This window comes from Sapajus apella, unplaced genomic scaffold, assembly GCF_009761245.1.
Source record: "Sapajus apella isolate SASKATOON/1434 unplaced genomic scaffold, GSC_monkey_1.0 scaffold230, whole genome shotgun sequence".
In the NCBI taxonomy this organism is placed as follows: domain Eukaryota; kingdom Metazoa; phylum Chordata; class Mammalia; order Primates; family Cebidae; genus Sapajus; species Sapajus apella.
Genome location: NW_022437170.1, coordinates 357,295 through 382,319, shown reverse-complemented (window position 1 = coordinate 382,319; position 25,025 = coordinate 357,295). Strand labels below are relative to the sequence as shown.

At 44.4% G+C, this 25,025-nt stretch overlaps 2 protein-coding genes and 1 pseudogene across 3 annotated transcripts in view; 2 read left to right on the top strand and 1 right to left on the bottom strand.

Moving 5' to 3' along the window:
- ZNF26 (zinc finger protein 26) overlaps window positions 1-21,321 on the bottom strand; it is a 25,806-nt gene extending 4,485 nt beyond the window's left edge. Inside the window, exons 1-3 of one of the 2 annotated variants that reach the window (XM_032271389.1) lie at window positions 20,830-21,321; window positions 1,839-1,965; window positions 1,476-1,571 (exon numbers count right to left, since the gene is read on the bottom strand). In XM_032271389.1, the coding sequence (XP_032127280.1) occupies window positions 1,476-1,571; window positions 1,839-1,965; window positions 20,830-20,862 (256 nt within the window). In that variant the 5' untranslated portion in view covers window positions 20,863-21,321. Of the gene's footprint in view, window positions 1-1,475; window positions 1,572-1,838; window positions 1,966-7,180; window positions 8,099-20,829 lie in introns of those variants that run through there. The other variant, XM_032271388.1, reaches the window with a different exon arrangement.
- LOC116544788 lies at window positions 14,899-15,011 on the top strand (annotated as a pseudogene).
- LOC116544787 overlaps window positions 20,889-25,025 on the top strand; it is a 6,653-nt gene continuing 2,516 nt past the window's right edge. The window contains exon 1 of the mRNA XM_032271390.1: window positions 20,889-21,633. Within this exon, the coding sequence (XP_032127281.1) occupies window positions 21,060-21,437 (378 nt within the window). The 5' untranslated portion in view covers window positions 20,889-21,059 and the 3' untranslated portion in view covers window positions 21,438-21,633. The remainder of the gene's footprint in view (window positions 21,634-25,025) is intronic.

Genomic DNA, 25,025 nt, shown 5'->3' with positions numbered 1-25,025 from the left:
CCCCCCCCACCGCCTCCCTCTCGCTCCTGCTTTCACGTGTGACGTGACTGCTCCCCCTTTGCCTTCCACTATGACTGGAAGCTACCTGAGGCCTCCCCAGAAGCAAATGCTGCTGTACTTCCTTGCACCACACAGAACTGTGAGGCAATTAAACCTCTTTTCTTATACATTACTTAGTCACAGGTATTTCTTTATAGCAATGCAAGAATGGCCTAACAAGTGTCTGGAGCTGAGGAAATTGGGAGAACATGGGAGAGAGAACTAAGAGGATCTGCTGAGGGACTGGATGTGGCGCAGAGAAGGGGAGGAACCAAGAGCTTGACCAGAAAGGTGGCCCTGCTCCTCAGAGATGGAAACACTAAGAAAGAAACTTGTAGAAGAAAACGAAGGACTCTGGCCATTTCTTCTGAGGAAGAATGGTAATTTTAGAAGGAAATCCCCACTTCCGATACTGGAAGTAAAGCCTGGGAAAGCGTGGGGGAGCTCTCCCCTCAGCATGTAAAACCCAGGACTCAAGTGCCAAAAAGAAAGACGGACTCTGGGGGCAAAGCTTAAACCTTCAGAATGGAAGAGTCTGTCGACAGCTACAGCATAGGAGAGGACAGCCAAACTTGGAAAAAATGCTTCAGAATGGAAGAGCCTGTCGACAGCTACAGCATAGGAGAGGACAGCCAAACTTGGAAAAAATGCTTCAGAATGGAAGAGCCTGTCGACAGCTACAGCATAGGAGACGATAGCCAAACTTGGAAAAAATGCTTCAGAATGGAAGAGCCTGTCGACAGCTACAGCATAGGAGACGACAGCCAAACTTGGAAAAAATGCTTCAGAATGGAAGAGTCTGTCGACAGCTACAGCATAGGAGAGGACAGCCAAACTTGGAAAAAATGCTTCAGAATGGAAGAGTCTGTCGACAGCTACAGCATAGGAGAGGATAGCCAAACTTGGAAAAAATGCTTCAGAATGGAAGAGCCTGTCGACAGCTACAGCATAGGAGACGATAGCCAAACTTGGAAAAAATGCGCCTTTGGACAACACAAAAGGGAAGCATAAGGTATGCAAAATCACTCAAAGACACAGGAGACACCAGGGTTTCTTAAGACTGTGAGTAAACTCTAGGGGATCCAACTGCGGAAGACTAAAGATGAAATAAAAGAAAAGAAATAGAGGGCCATGAGCCACACCAAGTAAGAGGAAAAAGAAATCCCCTGAAGGTCTTGATTCCCCAATGACACCCATGACCATGGGAAGGAGGGGATACGCCTCCCTCTCAACAATGAAGGGGAAGAAAAACCAAAATATATGAAGAGTGATGGTGATTTCCTTATCTGAGGAGCTCATGGCTTCATCCTGAGTCAGCCCCATTAGTTCAAGGACTTCCAGAAGCATTTTTGTAGACAACCCTGCAAATGCCCACTCCTCAGGGACGCATCAGTTCACTCCCACACCTCCCACCTTCCTCGTTCTCACTCACCCACCTGGACAGCTCTCCCTGGAAATTTTGGCATTTACTATCCACGGATCTTCTCCTTGTTCCAACTTGAAGATTAAGTCAGGCTTGGCACCATGATACCCTGTTGATGGGAAATCACAAAGGTTGTGGACCAGGGTCAGGGACAGGACCGAGGAAGCAGGAGCTACAGAGCCAAACTGCTCGTCTCACTTGGGGAAAGACTACGGCTAGAAAGTGAGGGCCAAACAGGGACTAAGGACATTTCACCTCTGAAGTTCAAGTTCATAATCATCAAGCACTTCAGAGGCCCCAGAGTAGGTCAACAACAACGAAAAAGGATGGCAGTTTATGACTCACTATCTAAGTTGAGCAGAGCAGCAGTACTCACCCACCGAGATCAGGTTATGGTAGTTTTCCAGTACCACCTCTCTGTACAGGTACTTCTGTGTGGAATCCAGTAGCTGCCACTCATCCCAGGTGAACTCCACAGATATATCCTTGAACGACAACAATCCCTGAAATAATACACATCCCATTCAATTAGACGCAATTACATCAGGTGACATGGAAAAGATGCAGAGGAACTGGGAAAGGATCAATGTTCCTCTACAGACTATCTCCTGTGCCTGGTCCAGCATTTACCTTGTGAGAGAATTAAAAGTCAATCAAGGCGCTTCTATCTGCCAGTTCTCTTTTGGGTCCTGAAGATTTCAGGATGAATAAAATCCAGTTCTGTCTTCGAGAAGCTTTCTATCATGTGGATGGAAATGAACATTTATACATGCAAAGAAAATAAGGTGTTCTGAGTCCTTCGTAAAAGCATATCCAGGGTACATCGTGCACAGAAATGAAGACAGACACTCAAGTAGTCTTAGAAGATTCATGATGTGTTCAAGAAGTTGGGGTGGAAAGGGCAATTCAGGAGGTATTTGGAACAGGGTTCAACTGAGAACAACAGGGGGACAAACAAGAGAGTTTCTCCTTCTACTTGTAGGAGTCTGAAGGCAATTGGTCGGGGGCTCCCATCTCCTGCTCCACCTGACATGGCTTCCACTTCCAGGGTAATCCAGTCTGAGATGGCTCTAGTCATCACATCAGCATTCTAAGGAACAGCAAAGAGTGGGGGCTGGGAGGGAACAGCAGGGAAATTCAGAAATATAGTCTGTTCTGTATATGCCCAACTGAAAAACTGGCAAATTTATTATGAAAGAAAGAAAAAAAAAATAGATTGGGACATAATTTGCAGTCCCTGTACCAAGAGGAAGCATCACACAGAACACATGGTAGAACCTGGTCAATTCAAGTAACTGCAAAGATTTCAGAAGCAGAAAAGATTGCTGTCTTTGTCTTCTATTTTTAAAACAGAATACCAAAAATTGGGTAATTTATAAAGAAAAATGTTCATTTAGGTCAAGGTTCTGGAGGCCAGGAAATCCAAGGGCATGGTGCTGGCATTGGCTGAGGGCCTTCCTGCTGTGTCGTAACTTGGTGGAGGGCCTGACATGATGAGAGGCAGGGAGCATGCCAGCTCAGGTCTTCCTACCCTTATAAAACCACTAATCCCATCATCTGGGCCCTGCCCTGATGACTTGATCTAATCCGAAATACCTCCCAGAGGTCCCGCCTCCAAATACCACCAACAAATAAATTTAGGGATTACATTTCCAACACAGGAAATTTGGAAGATACATTCAAACCATAGCGATGGCTATACTGGGTGAACGAGTAAGAGCTAGACTACAAAATAAACCTGGAATGATTTTCCTGGTTTATAGAAGAATTGCCAATGTAGGTTCACATAAATAAGAGGAATAATAGGGCAATGTTCGAAGAAATATGGCCTGAAAATTTTCGTAGAGTGAAGACAAATATGAGATTTCACATGAGAAAAACCTACCAATTGAAATGCAAGATAAGTTAACAAAAAATAAAAGGTCCAAATTTAAGCAGATAGTAATGAAACTTCTGAAAATAAAGAATAAAGAGAACACCAGATCACTAACTGAAAGGAAAAGCAATGCTTCCTGGAAGTGGGAGAGAAATAAAGTACTGAGAAAAAATAATGCTGATTCTGAAATCTTTTTTTTTTTTTTTTTGAGACAGAGTTTCACTCTTGTTACCCGGCTGGAGTGCAATGGCGAGATCTCGGCTCACCGCAACCTCCGCCTCCTGGGTTCAGGCAATTCTCCTGCCTCAGCCTCCTGAGTAGCTGGGATTACAGGCATGTGCCACCATGCCCAGCTGATTTTTTGTAGTTTTAGTAGAGACGGGGTTTCACCATGTTGACCAGGATGGTCTCGATCTATTGACCTCATGATCCACCCGCCTCGGCCTCCCAAAGTGCTGGGATTACAGGCGTGAGCCACCGCGCCCGGCCGATTCTGAAATCTTATACCAGCCAAACTAAAAGGCAAGAATAGGGACAGTAAGAGACATTTTCAAATATACAAGCACCTGGAGAATTTATATTCATCGAGTGTGATAGCTTACGCCTGTAATCCCAGCACTCTGGGAAGCTGCGGTGGGAGGATCACTTGAGGCCAGGAGTTTGAGACCAGCCTGGGTTACATAGTTAGACCACATCTCTACAAATAACAAAAAATTTGTGGGCATGGCGGTGCATGCCTGTAGTCCCAGCTACTCAGGAGGCTGAGGTGGAAGGGTTGTTTGAGCACAGAAGTGTGAGGCTGTAGTTAGCCATGATTGTGCCACTGCACTTTACACTCGGCAACAGAACCGGACTCTGTCTCTAAAAAAAATTAAACAATTGTTTTAAATTAAAAAAAATTACATCCTGGCCGGGCGCGGTGGCTCAAGCCTGTAATCCCAGCACTTTGGGAGGCCGAGGCGGGTGGATCACGAGGTTAAGAGATCGAGACCATCCTGGTCAACATGGTGAAACCCCGTCTCTACTAAAAATACAAAAAATTAGCTGGGCATGGTGGCGCGTGCCTGTAATCCCAGCTACTCAGGAGGCTGAGGCAGGAGAATTGCCTGAACCCAGGAGGCGGAGGTTGCGGTGAGCCGAGATCGCGCCATTGCACTCCAGCCTGGGTAACAAGAGCGAAACTCCGTCTCAAGAAAAAAAAAAAAAAAAAAATTACATCCTATAGGAACTACATTAAGACACAGATTTAGTGGGAAGCTGGATACAATGCTGAGCACTGAAATCAGCAGAACAAAAACCTAAATACTGCTTCAAACATATCAGAACTAAAATTGTAATCAGCTATGATTTAAGCATGTATGTGATGCAAACAGATGAGAATCATAGAAAATGAAGGTATAAAGAAACATCTTTCATTTGGGAAAAGAGAAAATACAACTGTTTAGACTTTGGTTTAAAGGGGAAAGCTCAGTGTGCCTGTGAACAACCTAAAAGCAGTCAAGCACTAAAAATGTAGGGAGGGAGTAAGGAAGAAGGTAAGAATGACTTCCAAAACAGTAGAAGAAAAACACACTGAGAAAGAACATATTCAGTTCAACAAATCCAAGTCAATTAGAAAGCACAAGATGGCATGGAAAATGCACAACACACAACATGATAGCAGCAATAATTCAAAATGCTGTGATCACTCATTACAGCTCATAAGCAAGAAAAACACGCGAGATATATACATTAGATAAACACAGCACTATGTTGTTAGAAGAAACATACTGAAAACATAACTAAGACAGTGTGAAACTCATGAGATACACCAAAGAAAAAATACAAATTAGAAAATAAAGAAATGAAAAAACATATCAGGTAAATGCTAAATAAATGAAAGCTGATACTCACAGAATTAGCACAAAATCATTGCATTTTTATAACAGTTTAGCTCAAGGGACTGAAACTAAGGGCATTTCTTATGTATCCCAAGTAGCATGAGGGTCTCACTACAGCCAAAGACTCCTCATGCCCAGGCCCCTCCATGCAGCCTGCTGCTCCTCCAGGCTCAGTAGTACTCAGCTGCTATGCAGAGTAACAGCCACTATTCCTCTATGCTAGATGGTTTTTCTACAATATCTAATTTCACAAATCAAAACACCTACAACTGTTAATGACTTCTGGAAAAAAAAAAAAAATCAAAACACCTACAACACTGTAAGATTTATGCCCATTAGGGAGGTTGAGATGGAGACTAAAGGTGATTTGAAAGTAGGAACAGAGAGAATGGAGAGATTTAGACATGATTATCAGTATCCTCTTCTGAGACCCATTTAAACTACATTACAGAAATATAGTATGCACAAACAGACCTCTAAAAGAAAAGGGAACCACATAAATAGAAGCCAATATGATATTTTGATAAATTTTTAACAAGCAGAAGCCAAAAATCTGGTAACTGACTTCCCTGAGCCGAAACTCTCCCAGAGGTAAGCTGACGCACAGCAAACCATCTCTCCCACAGAAGCCTCAATAGCTTTGGGAGCAGTCATCCTGCAAAACAAGAATGAGGTGTGAACTGAAAACAGCTAAAAGCAGTATACGAATTAGGCTCCCAGGTCCCACCTACTTAGCGCCTCCGGGGAGGGTGATACTCAGCCAACACACCAGCACTTAACATGCCAGTGGTGCTAGGTACTCTTAACAAAATCCAGGCTATGCGTGGTGGCTTAGCCTGTAGTCCCAGCACTTTGGGAGGCCAAGGTGGCAGATCACCTGAGGTCAGGAGTTAGAGACCAGCCTGGCCAACATGGAGAAACCCCGTCTCTGCTAAAAATACAAAAATTAGCCTGGCATGCTGGTGCATGCCTGTAACCCCAGCTACCTGGGAGGCTGAGGCCGGAGAATCGCTTGAACCCAGGAGGCAGAGGTTGCAGTGAGCGGAGATCGCACCACTGCACTCCAGCCTGGGCAACACAGTAAGACTCCATCTAAAAAAAAATAAAAATCCAAGCAGGTAAAAGGGATAAGGGACAGAGTGATGGGACAGAGGGAGGCGCAGGTACTGTTTCACACACACAGGGTGATCAGGGCAGCTCTCTGATGAGGTGATATCTAGACAGAAACCAAAGTGCTGTGAGAAGCCACTGAAAGGGCTCTGACTCACATTTCGAGATCATCCTGACTGCCATGAAAGAGGGAGGGGCTGTGGAAGAGGAGATACCAGGGAGACCAGGTAAGGGACAACTGCGTTAGTCCGGTGGAAGAAGGTGGCTTGGGCCAAAGTGACAGCGATGGGGATGATAAGCAGTGGTAGATTCTGGGCATCCATGAGGACAGAGCCAGAACGCAACCTGATGGAGACATGGCATGGCATGCTGAGAGAGAAGGGGGCCAGGAGGACACCAAGCAACCTGGCCAAGCAAGCTAAAGCACTTCCCCATCATGGAGGTGAAGACGCCTGGGAATGAGAAGGGGAGGAAACGAGAGTGGATAACTGTTCAGTGAATGACTGAAGATGGCGGAGACCCAGCTAGAAAAGAGTCCACAGAACTGAGTCACTGAAGGAGCAAAGTGACCTTGTTAAGAACATGTGGTAAGAAAAGGAAGCGGGTATCCATCCTCTCAAACAGGAGGGGCTCCAGGAAAAGGGGACTGTATAAGCACCCTATACACAACGTGGATGTCTGCAAGAGCCCATCGGCCAAGGCTAATTCTGGGAAATTTTCAGAAGGAACTGACATGTGCTTAAGAATTTAAGTAAACAAGGATCCATAACTGCTTTCCTCTGAAAAATTCGAAGGCAGAGACTACAGGGGGACTTTAAAAGGCAGCTGGGGAGTGAGGGCTCAGCAGCTCACCTCAGGCAGGGCACTGTTTCCCTGGGGCCAGGGAATACCCCCAAGATTCCTGAACTTGAGACTTGAGCTCATTAGCAGGCTCCTCCTCAGCAGCACTACCTGCAAGGAGGTAGATCCCAGGGGAAGAGGCGGTGAGTGGACTTCTGGGTAAGTCTGCAAGCGGTGAGAGAAAGAATCACATACATCATGGAACTGCGAGCAAAATCCTGCCAGAGGCTCTAACCAAGTCCCACGATCCCCACAGATGCCTGTCATAACACTGGGTACTGACCATCACACCGCAGGAGCCTTTGTGTCCTTCCCTCTAATCACTGATCTTCCTATCAACCCAGAAGGAGCCCCCACCAGAGGGCAACAAGGAAATGAAGTGGGAATAAAGACAGGCCTCCTCCATCTCCCCTCCGCAGGCTAGAATGAGGGGGAGGTACAAAGGCCTGGAGTGTGGACTGAACTTTCCCATACGAAAGTAACTGAGAGTTAGCAACAAACAGGCCGTGACCAGAGCATCGTGGGCTCTCCTTACGATGACCACAAGGGAAGAAAGAGCTGACGGTGCAAGCCTGAGGTGTGGTGGAGAAAAATGAAGCCACAACTTGTACCAAGTTCAGGCCGTTCATCAAGCTGGTTACTTCAAAATGGAGGGAGAAGAAACATGAAACAAGTCACGCCAACGCGGCCAGATGAGAAGCTGGGATGGACGCCAGAGAAGGAAACGCAGCCCAAAGCGGCTGCTTCTGGGGACACAGGATGGAAAAGGAAAGGTGCAGAGCACACAGCAGGTGGGCAGGAGGTTTCCTGCCTATTTTATTTAAAGTCTTATACTATTTCTTTAAGCTTGGTAAGAATACAAATAGTCTGGGCGAGGTGGTTCATGCCTGTAATCCCAGCACTTTGAGAGGCCGAGGCGGGTGGATCACCTGCAGTCCGGAGCTCAAGACCAGCCTGGCCAACATGGCAAAACCCCGTCCTACTAAAAACACAAAAATCAGCCAGGTATGGAAGCACACACCTGTAGAACCTACTACTCGAGAGGCTGAGGCAGGAGAATCGCTTGGACCCAGGAGGCGGAGGTTGCAGTAACTGAGATCGTGCCACTGCACTCCAGCCTGGGCGACAGAGCAAGAAAGACTCCATCTCAAAATAAATAAATAAATTAATAAATTAAATTAAATATAAAATAACTGTTAAAATTTTGAATTGACTTGGCATGATCAAAAGAAAATTCTGTGACCAGGAAGCAGTCCAAAACTCTAAGAGATTTGAAATTTCACAAGAGATTATGATAAACAGTTCTACTGTAATGGGACATATATGCTGCAAAAAAAATCACACCATACAAAGTTGCATAAAGAACCACGGGCTTATGGGAAAAATGGGGTAAATACAAAATTCCAGCAACACACAAAAAGAAAACCTAGAACCTGATAAAAACAGTAGCAGTTTCATACATGCTAAATGGTTGACAAACATATAAACATGACCAAAGTTATTACGTAGTGGTGGAAAGAGACAGAAATCAGAAAGAAATCAGACAGAAAGCTCACATTGTTCCTTAAAATAACAATAGTGTGGAAAAAAATTCATGTTGTCAAAGCAAACAAAATAGTAGAACTGACTGTATTTACAACTTTGCTTCAATCAATTGGAAAACTTAGACAAAATGGAAATTTTTCTATGAAAATAAAAGTAACCAAAAATTAGCCCAGCAAGAATTAGGAAAACCAGGCCACGACATGGTGGCTCATGCCTGTAATCCCAGTACTCTGGGAAGCAGAAATGGGTGGATCACTTGAGTCCAAGACTTCAAGACCAGCCTGGGCAACATGCTGAAAACCCATCTCTATAAAAAAATATAAAAGTTAGCCGGGAATGCTGGCACACACCTGTAGTCCCAGCTAATCGAGAGGCTGATGTGGGAGGACTGCTTGAGCCTGGGATGCGGAGGTTGCAATGAGCAGAGATCACGCCACTGCACTCCAGCCTGGATGACAGAGTGAGACCCCATCTCAAAAAAAAAAAAAAAAAAATTGGGAAAAATAGACTAGCCGATGATCATTTAAAAAACTGAAAAGGCACACTCTTCCCAAAAAGGCAACAGTCCCACACTATTAAAAGTTCTAACACCACCCAAGGAACGGAAAGTTCCCAGTATATATCGTCTGATGTAAAGCCGTACAATGCATCATGAAAGTTGCACAACGCTACACACAAAATAAGGACAGCACAAGCTGTAGTCTAACCGCATTTATGATTAACATTGATTAAAATACTTAAAAATATTAGTAAAGGAAAACTAATTCTGTACATATATACAGAGCGTGTCTATGTGCATACATACCTAGCAAACCAGACCAAGAGTTTATCCAATGAATTAAAGGATAGTCCACATTTTTCAAAAACAAAAAGTAATAAAATAAGTCACATTAGCACCTTAGTGGAGAATACCCAATGATCTCAATAAACATGACAAAAGGAACATGATAAAACTCAACACTTTTGGCTGGGTGCAGTCGCTTATGCCTGTAATCCCAGCACTTTGGGAGACCAAGGCGGGCGGATCATTTGAGGCCAGGAGATCGAGACCAGTCTGACCAACATGGTGAAACCCCATCTCTACTAAATAAAAAGAAATTAGCTGGGCATGGTAGCAGGAGACTAAGGCAGGAGAATCGCTTGAACCCAGGAGGTGGAGGCTGCAGTAGCCGAGATCATACCACTGCACTCCAGCCTGGGCAACAAGAGCAAGGCTCCCCTTCAAAAAAAAAAAAAAAAAAAAAATTCAACACTTTCAAAAATCAGAATTTAAAGCAAACTAAAAGTAAAAGGAATTTCCTTTACACTATAAAGTGTTTCTTCCCTATACCTATAGAAAATATCATATTTTGTGTGAACCATTAAAACCATTCCCTTTAAAAACAGAAGACAAGGATGCTGAAATCAATGCCACTAGCCAGCCCTGTCCTAGAGGACCTGCCAAACTAGGAGCAAAGTGCCAGTAATAGGCACTCAACAAGGAAGAAAAACTATTGTCATTATTTGTAAATATCTGGTTGTCTAATTATAAAACTAAGACAACCAGCAGAGATAAAATGAGAACTGGTGGAGATCCACCATCTTGTCTTGCAGCTGCCTGAGACACAGACACGGCTTCCGTTCCACTGACTCTGGAACTGTGTAAACAGCTGTTGGATTCTACAGTTCCCAGTAAACAGCTCTCACCTGACTGACAAAGAGCTGCTTGATTTGTGAACTGCGGCAGTTCCAAGGTGAACAAATGATATCTTGTTTGGAAGCCTGCTGCTCTGATTAAAGAAGAGTCAAGAAAATCTTTCTGAGTTATTTATAGCTTAGAGCAACTGGGTAAAGTATGTTTTTGTGAGCGAAATTTACCTTTCTCTCTACCTGATTTTTCCAAAATTTGGAAACTATTTGTGAGTATTCTGATTTTATGGCAACAGTTATTTGCATAAGTTCAGTAAAAATCTGTTTTCTTTTGTAAAAGGATACAACTGGAGAGACTGGTTATCTTATCAAGGCTTCAAATGGAATGGCATATTTTCAGATATAACCAGACTGTTCTGAGAAATTTCGGTTGGCTTTATAGAACTGATAAAAAGCCCCTTGAAAAGACTGACCTGGTACCATGTCCACCTTACATGCTCCAGACCTGTGGTAAGTAAAGAATGTCACTTTCTAGAAGGCTCATGAACTTTTAAGTATTTTTGGATATCAAATAAGATAGGAATTCATACAAGCGTTACAAGTACAGTCAAGTGGCAAATCCTCGGCTTAGCTTTTGGCCTTCTAAGCTTTTAAAATGTCAAATCCAGGCCTGGCGTGCTGGCTCATGCCTGTAATCCCAGCACTTTGGGAGGCCGAGGCAGGAAGACCACCTGAGGTCTGGAGTTTGAGACCAGCCTGGTCAACATGGTCAAACCCCATCTCTATTAAAAATACAAAAAATTAGCCGGGTAACACACGCTTGTAATCCCAGCTACTCAGGAGGCTGAGGCAGGAGAATTGCTTGAACCCATGAGGTAGAGGTTGTAGTGAGCCAAGATCACACCATTGCACTCCAGCCTGGACGACAGAGTGAGACTCGGTCTCTAAATAAATAAATAAATACAATAAAAAGTCAAATCCAAAATTCCTTTAAAAAGTTCCAGCAAGGCTGCGCATGGTGGCTCACGCCTATAATCCCAACACTTTGAGAGGCCAAGGCAGCCAGATCACGAGGTCAGGAATTCCAGACCAGCCTGACCAACATGGTGAAACCCCATCTCTACTTAAAATAAAAAAATTAGCCAGGTGTTGTGGTGCACACCTGTAATCCCAGCTACTCGAGAGGCTAAGCAAGTGAATGTCTTGAACCTGGGAGGTAGAGGTCACAGTGAGCTGAGATCAGGCCACTGCACTCCAGCCTGGGCAACAGAGCGAGAGTACATCTCAAAAAAGAAAAAAAAAAAAAGGTTCAGCAAAGTCAACTTAAAAGGAGCTTACATGGCTGGTCACTATACTTGCTATACTTTATGCAAATAACCAGCCCAAGTATAATGAGACCAAAATTTTGCCATTCAATTGGTCCTACTATGATTTATTCTTGGTAGAAGTAGGGAAACTGGAGAGAGAAAAACTTAGATTCTAACCCTGACCACTGTTCTGAGTTTTTATTATCTGCCTACAATTTGGGCTAATTCTGAATTATTTCCTGGCTACAAGAAGTCCCTAAAGAGGAACCAGGTTTTCATTTGCTTCAGGGTACTTTTAGTCGGCCCCTTAACGAAATGGATTCTTTGTTGTTGTTCAGGCACAATCAAACGTTCTCTCGATTGTAATCCTTGAGTGTATTATATTTTTACTATTCAAATAATTAATATTATGTACCTGTCATTGTTTTACTTCTGAGAAAACCAAAGTCATAGTACTCGGAAGACTAGACATGACTCAACAGCCTGTGAATCTCCTTAATTTGGAATCCTCCTGAGCCTGATCTGTCTCCCATTGCCAATGCACTGCTGCTAAAGCTACGCAATGTCAAGCATCCTCCCTAAAGTTTCAGAGGAGGGCGCATAGATATAAAAGCTGGACTGGGAGGTGAAGTGTGAAGGCCAAAGCAAGGTCACCTTAGAAGCTAATCTACCATGTGGGCTTCTGATTAATCCGTCTGGGAGGGCCTCTAAGATTTCCAGTTTATCTGTTGTTCCTTGTGTAAGAGCAGGTACTTACCACAACGTCAGGTCAAACGACCTTGATGTTACAGTACTTCAATTGTCCTACACATCCCTTCTGAACCACCCCCCCTATGGTATATAAGCCCTGGGCCTGGGGGGAATGGTGCAGGGATCCACCATCTTGTCTTGCCGCAGCCCAAGACACAGACATGGCTTCTGTTGGTAAGTCCCTATTAAATGTTTCTTTCTAAGGAAAAAAACAAAACAAAACAAAACAAGAAACCATGAGAATCAGTATGAAAAATCAACAGGGTAGCAGTTTTAAACAAATCAATGAGGAATAGCATTTTGTTACATTAGCAATAACCAACTAGAAAATATAATAAGAAAATGCCTGTATGATCATAATAACAAATCTAGAAAGTACTTAGGAATAAAAAGCTTTAAAATGCAGAAAAACCTAACAAAAATATACATGATAAAATATATAAGTACAGAAGAGACTGAAGCAATATACCATGTTTATGATGAATAGAATTATATGGTGAAGATATTAATTTTCCACAATTTATAAATTTGATAAATTCTCAATCAAAATGCCAGAAAAAATTTTCATTTTATTTCGTCTAATAATTATAACTCTCATTAAGTAAAATAAAATCATATGCTTGAACTACTACTGCTACAAGTAGAAAATTTTACATACTCTTATCTTTTTTTTTTTTTTTTTTTGAGACGGAGTTTCACTCTTGTTACCCAGGCTGGAGTGCAATGGCGCGATCTCGGCTCACCGCAACCTCTGCCTCCTGGGTTCAGGCAATTCTCCTGCCTCAGCCTCCTGAGTAGCTGGGATTACAGGCATGTGCCACCATGCCCAGCTGATTTTTTGTATTTTTAGTAGAGACGGGGTTTCACCATGTTGACCAGGATGGTCTCGATCTCTTGACCTCGTGATCCACCCGCCTCGGCCTCCCAAAGTGCTGGGATTACAGGCGTGAGCCACCGCGCCCGGCCCATACTCTTATCTTTTTAAAAAACCAGAGACCTGTGGGAGCAAGGAGGACTAAATAAACTAAAATTGCAGAGAGAAAAGAGCTCCTCTCAGGTGAGTTTAAATGGCTGGTTATTACTTCCCTGGGCCATTTGCTCAGCTCAAGAACAGTGAAGGAAGGGCTCAGCCCAGATGGAAGACCATTCTAAGGGAAACAGAAACCAGTGAAGGTTTTGATGAGCCCCCATGGACAGTGAGCTTTCCCCATGAGACATCTGTTGAGCCCTGGTCAGTGCCAAAAGCTGCGGGCTGGTCTGGAATGGCAGGATGAGTCTCCCACAGCCTTACGGTGCTCCAGACACAAAGTACCAGTAGGGAGGAGCCTGCAATAAATACTTCATCCAGAAACCCGAAGCCCCAGGTGATGGAGTCTAAAGCAGCAACTCAGCCCCCAAACAGCTCAATTCCTGTTTAGATTGAGGTGACCAGCCATTCTCCTACTGCATGACAGAGAAAGGGAGAACATCCTCTGATATAAAACAACAGTAAGGCTGGGCGCCATGGCTCACACCTGTAATCCCAGCACTTTGGGAGGCCGAGGTGGATGGATCACCTGAGGTCAGGAGTTCGAGACCAGGCTGACCAATAGGGTGAAATCCTGTCTCTACTAAAAATACAAAAATTAGCTGAGTGTGGTGGCAGGCCCTGTAATCCCAGCTTTTCAGGAGGCTGAGACAGGACAATCACTTGAACCCAGGAGGCAGAGGTTGCAGTGAGCCAAGATCACGCCACCAAACTCCAGCCTGGGCAACAGAGCAAGACTCCATCAAAAAAAAAAAAAAACAAACCACACACAGACACACAACAGTAAACTTCAGTCTCTGTGTTTATTCCTTTTAAAACAATGTCAGCAAAAAATTAAAAACTTTGAGACATGAGGCAAGAAAATATGACTGACAAAAGGAATAAGCAGATAATTGATACAGATGCACTGATGATCCAGATAATGTTGGCAAACAAGTAATATTGCAAATATCATAATACATAACTATATAAATATTTAAAATACAGAGAGGTTGAATAAAGGGAATAAAAGAAAAACTGAAAGTTAATTTAAAAAAAAAAAAAAAAAAGGAGACATTTAGAAATAAACAACTGGGCCGGGCGCGGTGGCTCAAGCCTGTAATCCCAGCACTTTGGGAGGCCGAGGCGGGTGGATCATGAGGTCAAGAGATCGAGACCATCCTGGTCAACATGGTGAAACCCCGTCTCTACTAAAACTACAAAAAATTAGCTGGGCATGGTGGCGCGTGCCTGTAATCCCAGCTACTCAGGAGGCTGAGGCAGGAGAATTGCCTGAACCCAGGAGGCGGAGGTTGCGGTGAGCCGAGATCGCGCCATTGCACTCCAGCCTGGGTAACAAGAGCAAAACTCCGTCTCCAAAAAAAAAAAAAAGAAAAAAAAATAAACAATGGATACCTGAAATGAGCATCACCAGGAGAATGGCCAATACAAGTTTGTCAGTATTGTAATGCCAATACAAAGATGTAGAGCCAACCATCCTTCTCATGGGATTGTGCTACTGTCCAATGAGTACATGGTGAGGGCAATGCTGCAAAAGCCTACACAACACACCTGCATCAACTACCGTGGTACAATTTTTTGAAAAATGGAAAACCTCTTTTTCATGAAAATAAAAAAGGATGTAGGGTAAATGTAACTCTCCATTCCTGACACTGGGAATATGAAGTCATTTCACCACTTTTGAAAACTGAGACTATGTACTAAATTTAAATGTATGTATACAGTGACTCAACAATGTCACTCGTAAGTATATGCCCAGTGGTTCTCATGGGTGGGTGGGAGATTTTGCCCCCCCAGGGGACATCTGACAGTGTCTGGAGCCATTTACGGCTGTCACAGCGGGGCAGTGCTATGGGTACCTACACAGATAAAGCCAGGAGTGCTGCTCATCATCCCACAGTGCCCAGGACGTCCCTCCACAATGAAGAATTATTCAGTCCAAAATGTCAACAGTGCTGAGGCTGAAAGATCCTGGTATATGCCTAACAGAAATGACAGCTGATGTCTACCAAAAGAAACATACAAAAATGTTCATAGTAGTGTTATCCAAAATAGCTAGTAACTGAAAACCACCTAAACACTCATGCTGATGACAACAGATAAATTATGAAATGCTCATACAACAGAATATCATACAACTTCACAAAAATAAGCCAACACAAACATTTTAAGGATACAAACATCTGCATTAAAAAGGTATGGGGAAAGAACTAGAAGAACATATATTGAACCAATTACCTCCAAGGAGAAAGAGGGGATTGGGATGGGTGGGTGGTTGTAAGAGACTGAATTGTGTTCTAAGAGAATGTAGGAAAATAACAAATGTATCATCAAAAATTAGTAGTTGCAGTTCGATATGTAAAGAGCTTAGAAGTAGCCACTCTGTCTTAACAACAAGTAAAAACTTAACAAACTGAAAAATCAACAAGTCTTCTTAGATCTGAAAGAGAAGTGAAGACACAGGGCAAACCACAGTCCCCAAAATTAGAGACAGGCAGATACCCAGTACTCACCAGAGCACAAGCCTCTGTGATAAACAGTGTCAGGACAGAAATACCTGAACTGCAATTGATAAATTGCTAGGGGCTAGGTGTGCACATGCCTGAAGTTAAAAAGTCCAGGGGAACCCAGTCATGGTGGGAACGGGGGGAGATGAGGTCCCAAGGTTTGCTGAGATTTACTTTCAGGAGCTCAACCAGGTTCCCGGAGCCTAATATACTGGGGTTTTGTCACAGCCTAACTAACCTGAGGGAAGAAAGATATACCAAATCCACCCTCGCCTATCCAAACTGTGCCATCTAAGGGATGCAGTGGAGGTGGCCTGGGAAATACTTGTGAGGTTCAGGCTCCAGGGGAAAAGTTCACAAAAAGACAGACCTACTCATAGGCCTACAGAATGCTTACCCTTTCCTGACGTCTTACCACCACATTAGTAAAGTACTAGGAAAAGTAATTCTTTTTACTCCGTACATCACGTCCAGCTATCAACGAAAAGGGACAAGGAAATACTAAAAGGCAAAAAAACACAGACAGGGCAAGCATCAGAACCAGACATGACAGGGATGTTGGGGTGTCAGACAAAACTTAAAACCACCATGATTGATATGCTCTGGGCTCTAGTGAATCAAGTAGACAGCATGCAAGAATAGATAGGCAGGCCGGGCGCAGTGGCTCACGCCTGTAATCCCAACACTTTGGGAGGCTGAGGTGGGCAGATCACAAAAAAAATCCATCACAACAGAATTCTATACCCTGCAAATTTATCCTTCAAAAGTAAAGAAAGACATTCTCAAACAAAAACTAAGAGAATTTATTGCTATTGCAAGTAAACCTGCCTTGGCTAGGCAGAAAAGGAAAATACAGGTCAGAATCACAGATATACTTTTTTTTTTTTTTTTTAGACAGGGTCTTGCTCTGTCGCCCAGGCTGGAGTACAGTGGCACAATCTTGGCTCACTGAGACCTCTGCCTCCCACGTTCAAGCGATTCTCATACCTCAGCCTCCCAAGTAGTTAGGACTACAGGCGTGCAGCACCACACCTGGCTAATTTTTGTATATGTAGTAGAGACGGGTTTCGCCATGTTGGCCAGGATGGTCTTTTCCTGACATCAAGTGATCCACCCGCCTCAACCTCCCAAAGTCCTGGGATTACAGGCATGACCCACCATGTCAGGCCACAGATATATATTTACAAAATTGAGAACATCAAAGAAAGAATAAGTGAAAGTAAGATCAAAACTTTTTTCTTATCTTTTTTTCTTGAGACAGTCTCATTCTGTTGCCCAAGCTGGCGCACACTGGCACAGCAGCCTCAAACTCTTAGGCTCAAGTGATTCTCCCACCGCAGCCTCCCAAGTAGCTGGGGCTACAGGTGCACACTACCATACCTAGCTTTTTTGTTTGTTTGTTTGTTTTTTGTAGAGGCAAGGTCTCTATGTTGCCCAGGCTGGTCTCAAACTCCTGGCTGCTGGTGAGCCTACTGCCCTCAGTCTCCCAAAGTGCAGGGATTAAAGGCATCACCCACCATGCCCAGATAATTTTCTTATTCCTAGTTGACCTAGTCTGTTCAAAATAATAATAGTGGCTGGGCATGGTGGCTCACCCCTGTAATCTCAGCACTTTGGGAGGCCAAGGCAGGCAGATTACCTGAGGTCAGGAGTTTGAGACCAGCTGGCCAACATAGTGAAACCCTGTCTCTACTAAAAATACAAAAATTAGCCAGGATTGGTGGCGCACACCTATAGTCCCAGCTACTCAGGAGGCTGAGGCAGGAGAATCGCTTAAACCCAAGAGGTGGAGGTTGCAGTTAGCTGAGATCACACCACTGCATTCTAGCCTGGGCAACAGACCAAGACTTCATCTCAAAAAAAAAAAAAAAAAAAAAGCAATAGTAACAATGTATTCAATTATGTATGGTATGTATTCTTACATATAAGTGAAATGAATATCAGCAATGTTATTAGGAATATACTCCTCCTGAAGGGAGGAAGAAATATTATTTAATTATTAAAAATTACTACCTGTGAAGCAGAAGTGTTATTTGAAACTGGGCTTGGATTAACTGTAAATGTATAATGCAACCTCTAGGTCAACCACAAAAAAACAACACCAACAACAAAAATAACTAATATGCTAACAAAGGAGAGAAAAATGGAATAATACGAAATGCTCAATTAAAACCACAGAAGGGCTGGGCACAGTGGCCCATGTCTGCAATCCCAGCACTTTGGAAGGCCAAAGTGGGAGGGTTACTTCAGCCCAGAAGTTCAAGAGCAGCCTGGGCAACATGGTAAGACACTGTCTCAACAAAAAATTTAAAAATTAGCTTAGTGTGGTGGCATGCACTTGTAAGTCCCTGTTACTTGGGAGGATCACTTGAGCCCAGGAGGTCAAGGCTGCAGTGAGCCATGATTGCACCACTGCACTCCAGCCTGGGCAACAAAGCGAGACTCTATCTTCACACAAAAAAAGGAAATAAATGGAGAAAGATATACCATATAAATTAGGCATAAAGATCTTCCTCAACACTTGGCTCACACCTGTAATCTCCTGAAACTAAGTGATTATACCAGGGTTGCAGGATACAAAGTTAATATACAAAAGTCAATCCCTTTCCTGTACACAGGCGTAAGCTGAATTTGAAATAAAAAACACAATACCCTTTACAGTAGCACCCACAAAAATGAAATACTTAGGTATAAGTCTAATAAAATATCTGATGATACTAAATAAAATCTATATAAGAAAAACTACCAAACACTGCTGAATGACAACTAAGAACTAGATAGTGAGATATGACAAGTTCACAGACAGAAAGACTCAATATTCAAGACTTCAGCTCTTCCCAACTTGATCTACAGATTCAATGCAATATCAATTAGAATCCCAGCAAATTTTGTAGATGTTGATGAAGTGATTACAAAGTTTAGACAGACAAAAGACTTAGATTAGCTAACAGGATACTGAAGCAGAAGGATAAAGTTGGGGGAATTAACCTGACTTCAAGACTTATTGGCTGGGCATGGCGGTTCATGCTTGTAATCCCAACAATGCTTTCGGAGGTCAAGCAGGGAGAAGTGCTTGAGGCCAAGAGATGGAGACCAGTCAGGGCAACATAGTGAGACTCTGTCTGTACAAAAAAATTTTTTTAATTAGCCAGATGTAGTGGCACGTGTCTGTAATCCCAGCTACTCAGGAGGTTGAGGTGGGAGGATCCCTTGAGGCCAGGACTTTGAGGCTGCAGCGAGCTGCGACTGTTACACTGCACTCCAACCTGGGTAACAGAATGAGACTCTGCCTTGAAAAAAAAAAAAAAAACCAAAAGACATTATAGAGACCAGCCTGGGCAACATGGCAAAACCCCATTGCTACAAAATATACAAAAATTAGCTAGACAGGGTGGCATGTGGCTGTGATCCCAGCTACTCGGGTGGCTGAGATTGGAGAATCGCTTGAACCGGGAGGCGGAGGTTGCAGTGAGCCGAGATGGTGCTAGTGCACTCCATCTCAGCCTGGGTGACAGAGCAAGACTCCGTCTCAAAAAAAAAAAAAAAAAGAATTCTTATAAAGCTACAAAAATCAAGACAGTGTGGCAGTGTTGTATTTGTGAAAGAACAAATAGATCAATGGCACTAAACAGAGAGCCCAGAAATAGACCCATATAAATATAGTCAACTGATCTCTGACAAAGGAACAAACTCAAAGGGGAAAAAATCCACTTCTAACTTTCTCTCGTTTCTTTAGCACAACAGCCTTTCTTCACCGGCTGTCCTTTCCTTTCATTAACCTGAGTACTCACCTGGGTCCTCTTAAGGGTTCTAGCTGGTCACACTCTGAGCTTCCACGAATATAATAAGGTATCTTTATATATTTCCAGTTTAGACCTCCCATGTGAGTCACAGGCTAAAATACAAGCACTGGATATTCAACACCTGCCAAAGTCTTTCCCAGGTTCCTCTTCTAACAGCATTGCTAGTCTCCGGGGCAACGTCGTCACCACCACTCACCGAGTGCAAGAGACTGCTCAATCAAATCACTTGTAAATTACATCTCCCCTACGGTTCACTCCATCAATCATTCATAAAGTCCAGATGATCCACTGGCCCGCCCCTTACCTCTTGGACCCTGGAGCTTCGTTCCTAGCCTCTTCTCCCTACTCATTCACATATAATTGTGTCCGTGGTTCACTAGACTATCCTTCCCATCAAACCAAGGCTCCTCTAAAATTAGGAACATACATAATTTTTTTTTTTTTGAGACGGAATCTCGCACTGTCGCCCAGGCGGGAGTGCAAAGGCGCGATCCCGGCTCACTGCAACCTCCGCCTCCCGAGTTCACGCAATTCTCCTGCCTCAGCCTACCGAGTAGCTTGGATTACAGGTGCACATCACCACACCCGGCTAACTTTTTGTGTTTTTAGCAGAGACGGGTTTCACTATGTTGGCGAGACTGGTCTCGAACTCCTGACCTCGTGATCCGCCCACCTCGGCCTCCCGAAGTGCTGGGATTACTGGTGTGAGCCACCGCATCCGGCCAGAACATACATAATTTATCTCTCCATTGCCAGCACCAGCCCTGGAGTCCAGCACACAAAACACTCCATAAACAAGCATTTGGCCAAACGAAAAAGGAGGAAGATAATTTTTCCAACGAAGTTCTAAGGGTCTGCATAAGACAACTTTATGTAGAAAACATGAAATGATGGCGGCTCCTCAGACTTCAGGGCCCGCAGCTGGCAGCGAAGTACAGTGTAACTTGCCCGTCACAGAATACCACGAGGCACGTTTCTGGAGGACCACAGCTTGGGTGAGGGGGTGAGCTCAGTTCCCGGAGGAACCCTGAAGAAATGAACGTGGCCACCCTTGGTGTCCAGTCGCCTTCAAACACTGAAAGTCTCTACTTACCCACCACGGAGCTACCCGGAAACTGGTGGCCATCCCCACGCCCACGTCCGTGCGCTGCAAGAGACCTCGAGGGATGCGTCCGCCCGCAGACAGCTGCGGACCCCGGGCCCCCGACACCTGACCGTCCAGGGGCCGAGTCGCTCGCAGGGACGCCGGCTCCTCAGCTCTCGCCCAACACGCACGGCGCGTGGCCAGACGGCCTCCGGGTTTGGGTACCAGGAGTCGCGCCGATGGATTTGCGCCGCGGCGCGGCCCTGATTCAGAAGAGCAGGAGTCTGTCCTGGCTCCGTCCACGCCCCCGATCGACGGTGGTGTTGAGCTGGTCAAGTCCCGGGTCTGCCCACGTTAATCCAAGCCGCTTAGCTCCGCGCCTCGGCGGCCACAGACACACGCAGTTACACCTGCTGGCCAGACTCCGGTCCACTGAGTCTGAGCCGGAAGCAGCCCTGCACTGGCGCACGCGACTAAGGCCGGGAGTGCGGCGCATGCGGAAGTGCGTCATACCTCGAGGAGCCAGGACGCGACGGCGCCGGAAAAACTACGTCTCCCACAATCCTCTGAGAAGGCGTCCCTGTTCAGCAGCTGGCTTGCCGTTACCGCGGATCTAGAGTGGGCACAGCCTGACGAGAACCGAGGGCTGGGAGGGGGCTCTGCCAGCGGCACCGGGTCCACCCTCCCCCGGCTGCACCAGGTTCAGTACCACCCGCAGAGCTCGGACTCCCAGTTTCCCAGGCCCTGTAGAACTGACTCAGAGCCCGACGCCAGCAGAGACGCAGGTGTGCTGAGGTCTTGATATCAAACGAGGTGGGTTCAGACCAGAAGGCACAGCAAAAAAGGACGCTTTGTAAAGCTAACAGCTGCAATTCATAAGGTTTTGTAACAGTTTTGAACATCAGTTCTCCAACTTCATAAAGGAGAAACTATAGATGTTAAAGGTAGATAAATAGAACCACACCAATAATGAAACTGCCTTTGCGAAAAAGTCTATCCGTGAGAAAATTACAGCAAAGGGGGAGGTCTTAATCCAACCAAACCCCCGACCGCGCGCGCCTTTGGTTTTCAAGTTGCCTTAGTTACTCCTGGGCTTAGGCCAAGCTAACTTTGGAAGACATTTAGATTATAGTTTAAATGATAGCCCTTTTCCAAAACTCAACTGTCTTTGTAAAACCTATGAGAGACCACCAGGCTCGAGGGAGGAGAGGAGCCTGAACTCTGCTAAGGTGTAGATTGGTCACAAGATATACAACCTCCCCAATTAGTCCCACAAATAATACCGCTATTGTAGATTGGCCTTTTGAGATTTAAAAAATGTGCAAAATGGCCAGGCATGGTGGCTCACGTCTATACCAGCACTTTGGAAGGCTGATGTGGGTGGATCGCTTGAGTCCAGGAGCTGGAGACCAGCCTGGGCAACATGGCAAAACCTCGTCTCTACAAAACATATCAAAATTAGCCGCATACGTGGCCTGCATGTGTAGTTTCAGCTTCTTGGGAGGCTAAGGCAGCAGAATTGCTTGAGCCCGTGTGGCGGCGGTTGCAGTGAACCGAGATTGCACCATTGCACTCCAGCCTGGATGACAAGAGTGAAACCCTGTCTCAAAAAAAAAAGAAAGAAAGAAAAAAGTGCCAAACATCTGAATGGACATTTCTCAAAAGAAGACATACAAATGGCAAACAGGTATATGAAAAGGCACTGAACACCATTGATCATCAGAGAAATGCAAATCAAAACTGCAGTGCGATTTCTTACTCCAGTAAAAGGACTTTTATCCAAACGACAAGCAATAATAAATGCTGGTGAGGGTATGGAGAAAAGGGAACCCCTGTACACTCTCGGTGGGATTGTACATTAGTGCCACAATTATGGAGAACAGTTTAGAGGTCCTCAAAAAAATAAAAAATAGAGCCAGGCTCAGTGGCTTACACCTGTAATCCCAGCACTTTGGGAGGCCGAGTTGGGTGGATCATGAAGTCAGGAGTTAGAGACCAGCCTGGCAGTATGGTGAAACCCCGTCTCTACTAAAAATACAAATATTAGCTGGGCATGGTGGCACGCACCTGTAGTCGTACCGTCTCAGGAGGCTGAGGCAGGAGAACTGCTTGAACCCGGGAGGCAGAGGTAATGGTGGGCCGTGATCATGACACTGCACTCCAGCCTGGGCAACAGAGTGAGACTCTTTTTAAAAAAAAAAATAAAAAATAAATAAAAATAGAGCTACCATATAATCTAGAAATCCCACTCCTAGGTATATACCCAAAAGAAAGAAAATCAGTATGTCAAAGAGCTATCTGCACCCCCATGTTTATTGCAGCACTATTCACGATAGCCAAGATTTGGAAGTAAACCAAAGTGTCAATCAACAGATTAACAAATAAAGAAAATGTGGTACATATACACAATGGAGTATCACTATATTAAGTGAGATAAGGGAGATCACTATATTAAGTGAGATAAGGGAGGCACAGAAAGACAAACTTCATATATTCTCACTTATTTGTGGGCACCAAAAATTAAAACAATTGGGCCGGGCGCGGTGGCTCACGCCTGTAATCCCAGCACTTTGGGAGGCCGAGGCGGGTGGATCATGAGGTCAAGAGATCGAAACCATCCTGGTCAACATGGTGAAACCCCGTCTCTACTAAAAATACAAAAATTAGCTGGGCATGGTGGCGCGTGCCTGTAGTCCCAGCTACTCGGAAGGCTGAGGCAGGAGAATTGCTTGAACCCAGGAGACGAGGTTGCGGTGAGCCGAAATCGCACCTTTGCACTCCAGCCTGGGTAACAAGAGGGAAACTCCGTCTCAAAAAATTAAAACAATTGAACTCATGGTGATAGAAAGTAGAAAGATGGTTACCAGAAGCTGGGAAGGGTAGTGGGAGACTGAGGGGATGGGAATGGTTAATGGGTAGAAATACAGAAAGAATAAGACCTAGACCTAGTATTTTCTAGCACAACAGGACATAGTCAAAAATAATTTAATTATACATTTAAAAATAAAAGTATAATTGGATTGCTTGTAGCACAAAGGATAGCTGCTTGAGGATACCCCATTTTCCCTGATGTCATTTTTATGCATTGCATAATAATCATTTATAGAAAGTAAAAAGTTCCTCTTCAAAGTTTCCCTTCTTGTTAAAGAATAATAATCAATGTTAGAAATAATAGTTTCTTTTAAAGTCTTTCTTCAAAGCCTTCTTGCTTTTTGCTAGTAACTCTTCATTAAGTCCTATCCTATGTAGCTGTTAAATATAAGGGAATAAGTATATTCTATATCCTTGTACCTTAACCAAGATATTTGTGCTGGGCATGCTCACAGGCATGTAGTACATTCTATGACCTTGTGCTTTAACAAAGATATTTGTGCTGGACATGTTTACAGGCACATCCCAACTCGAAGCCTATGCCCCTTCCTTATTTGAAAATGTTACTTTTCTAAGTCCTTTCACAAGCAACTTCCTCTTTTCCTTTTGTTCTCTATCACCTTTACCTATTCAGGAAAGTTTTTTTTTTTTTTTTTTTTTTTGAGACGGAGTTTCACTCATGTTACCCAGGCTGGAGTGCAATGGCGCCATCTCGGCTCACCGCAACCTCCGCCTCCCGGGTTCAGGCAATTCTCCTGCCTCAGCCTCCTGAGTAGCTGGGATTACAGGCACACACCACCATGCCCAGCTAATTTTTTGTATTTTTAGTAGAGACGGGGTTTCACCATGTTGACCAGGATGGTCTCGATCTCTTGACCTCGTGATCCACCCGCCTCGGCCTCCCAAAGTGCTGGGATTACAGGCTTGAGCCACCACACCCGGCCAGGAAAGTTTTAAGTTATCAACCAATCAGGTTTAGCTTAGACTGTGAGGTCCAGCTCCAACCACTGGAAATAGGACACAGCAGTGAGGACCCGATGCATAAAGGATAAATATTTCTGCCTTTCCTTTGTTCAGTGTGCTTTCATGGCAAGATGCTGATGGATAGCATCCTTTCTACAGAAAGTAAAATTGCCTTGCTGAGAGATTCTTTGTTCCAGTGCTGATTTTTCTTTGCAGCACCAAGCATCTGTTTCCAACATTGCATTATAATATGCATTTCAGGCCGGGCGCGGTGGCTCAAGCCTGTAATCCCAGCACTGTGGGAGGCCGAGGCGGGTGGATCACGAGGTCAAGAGATCGAGACCATCCTGGTCAACATGGTGAAACCCCGT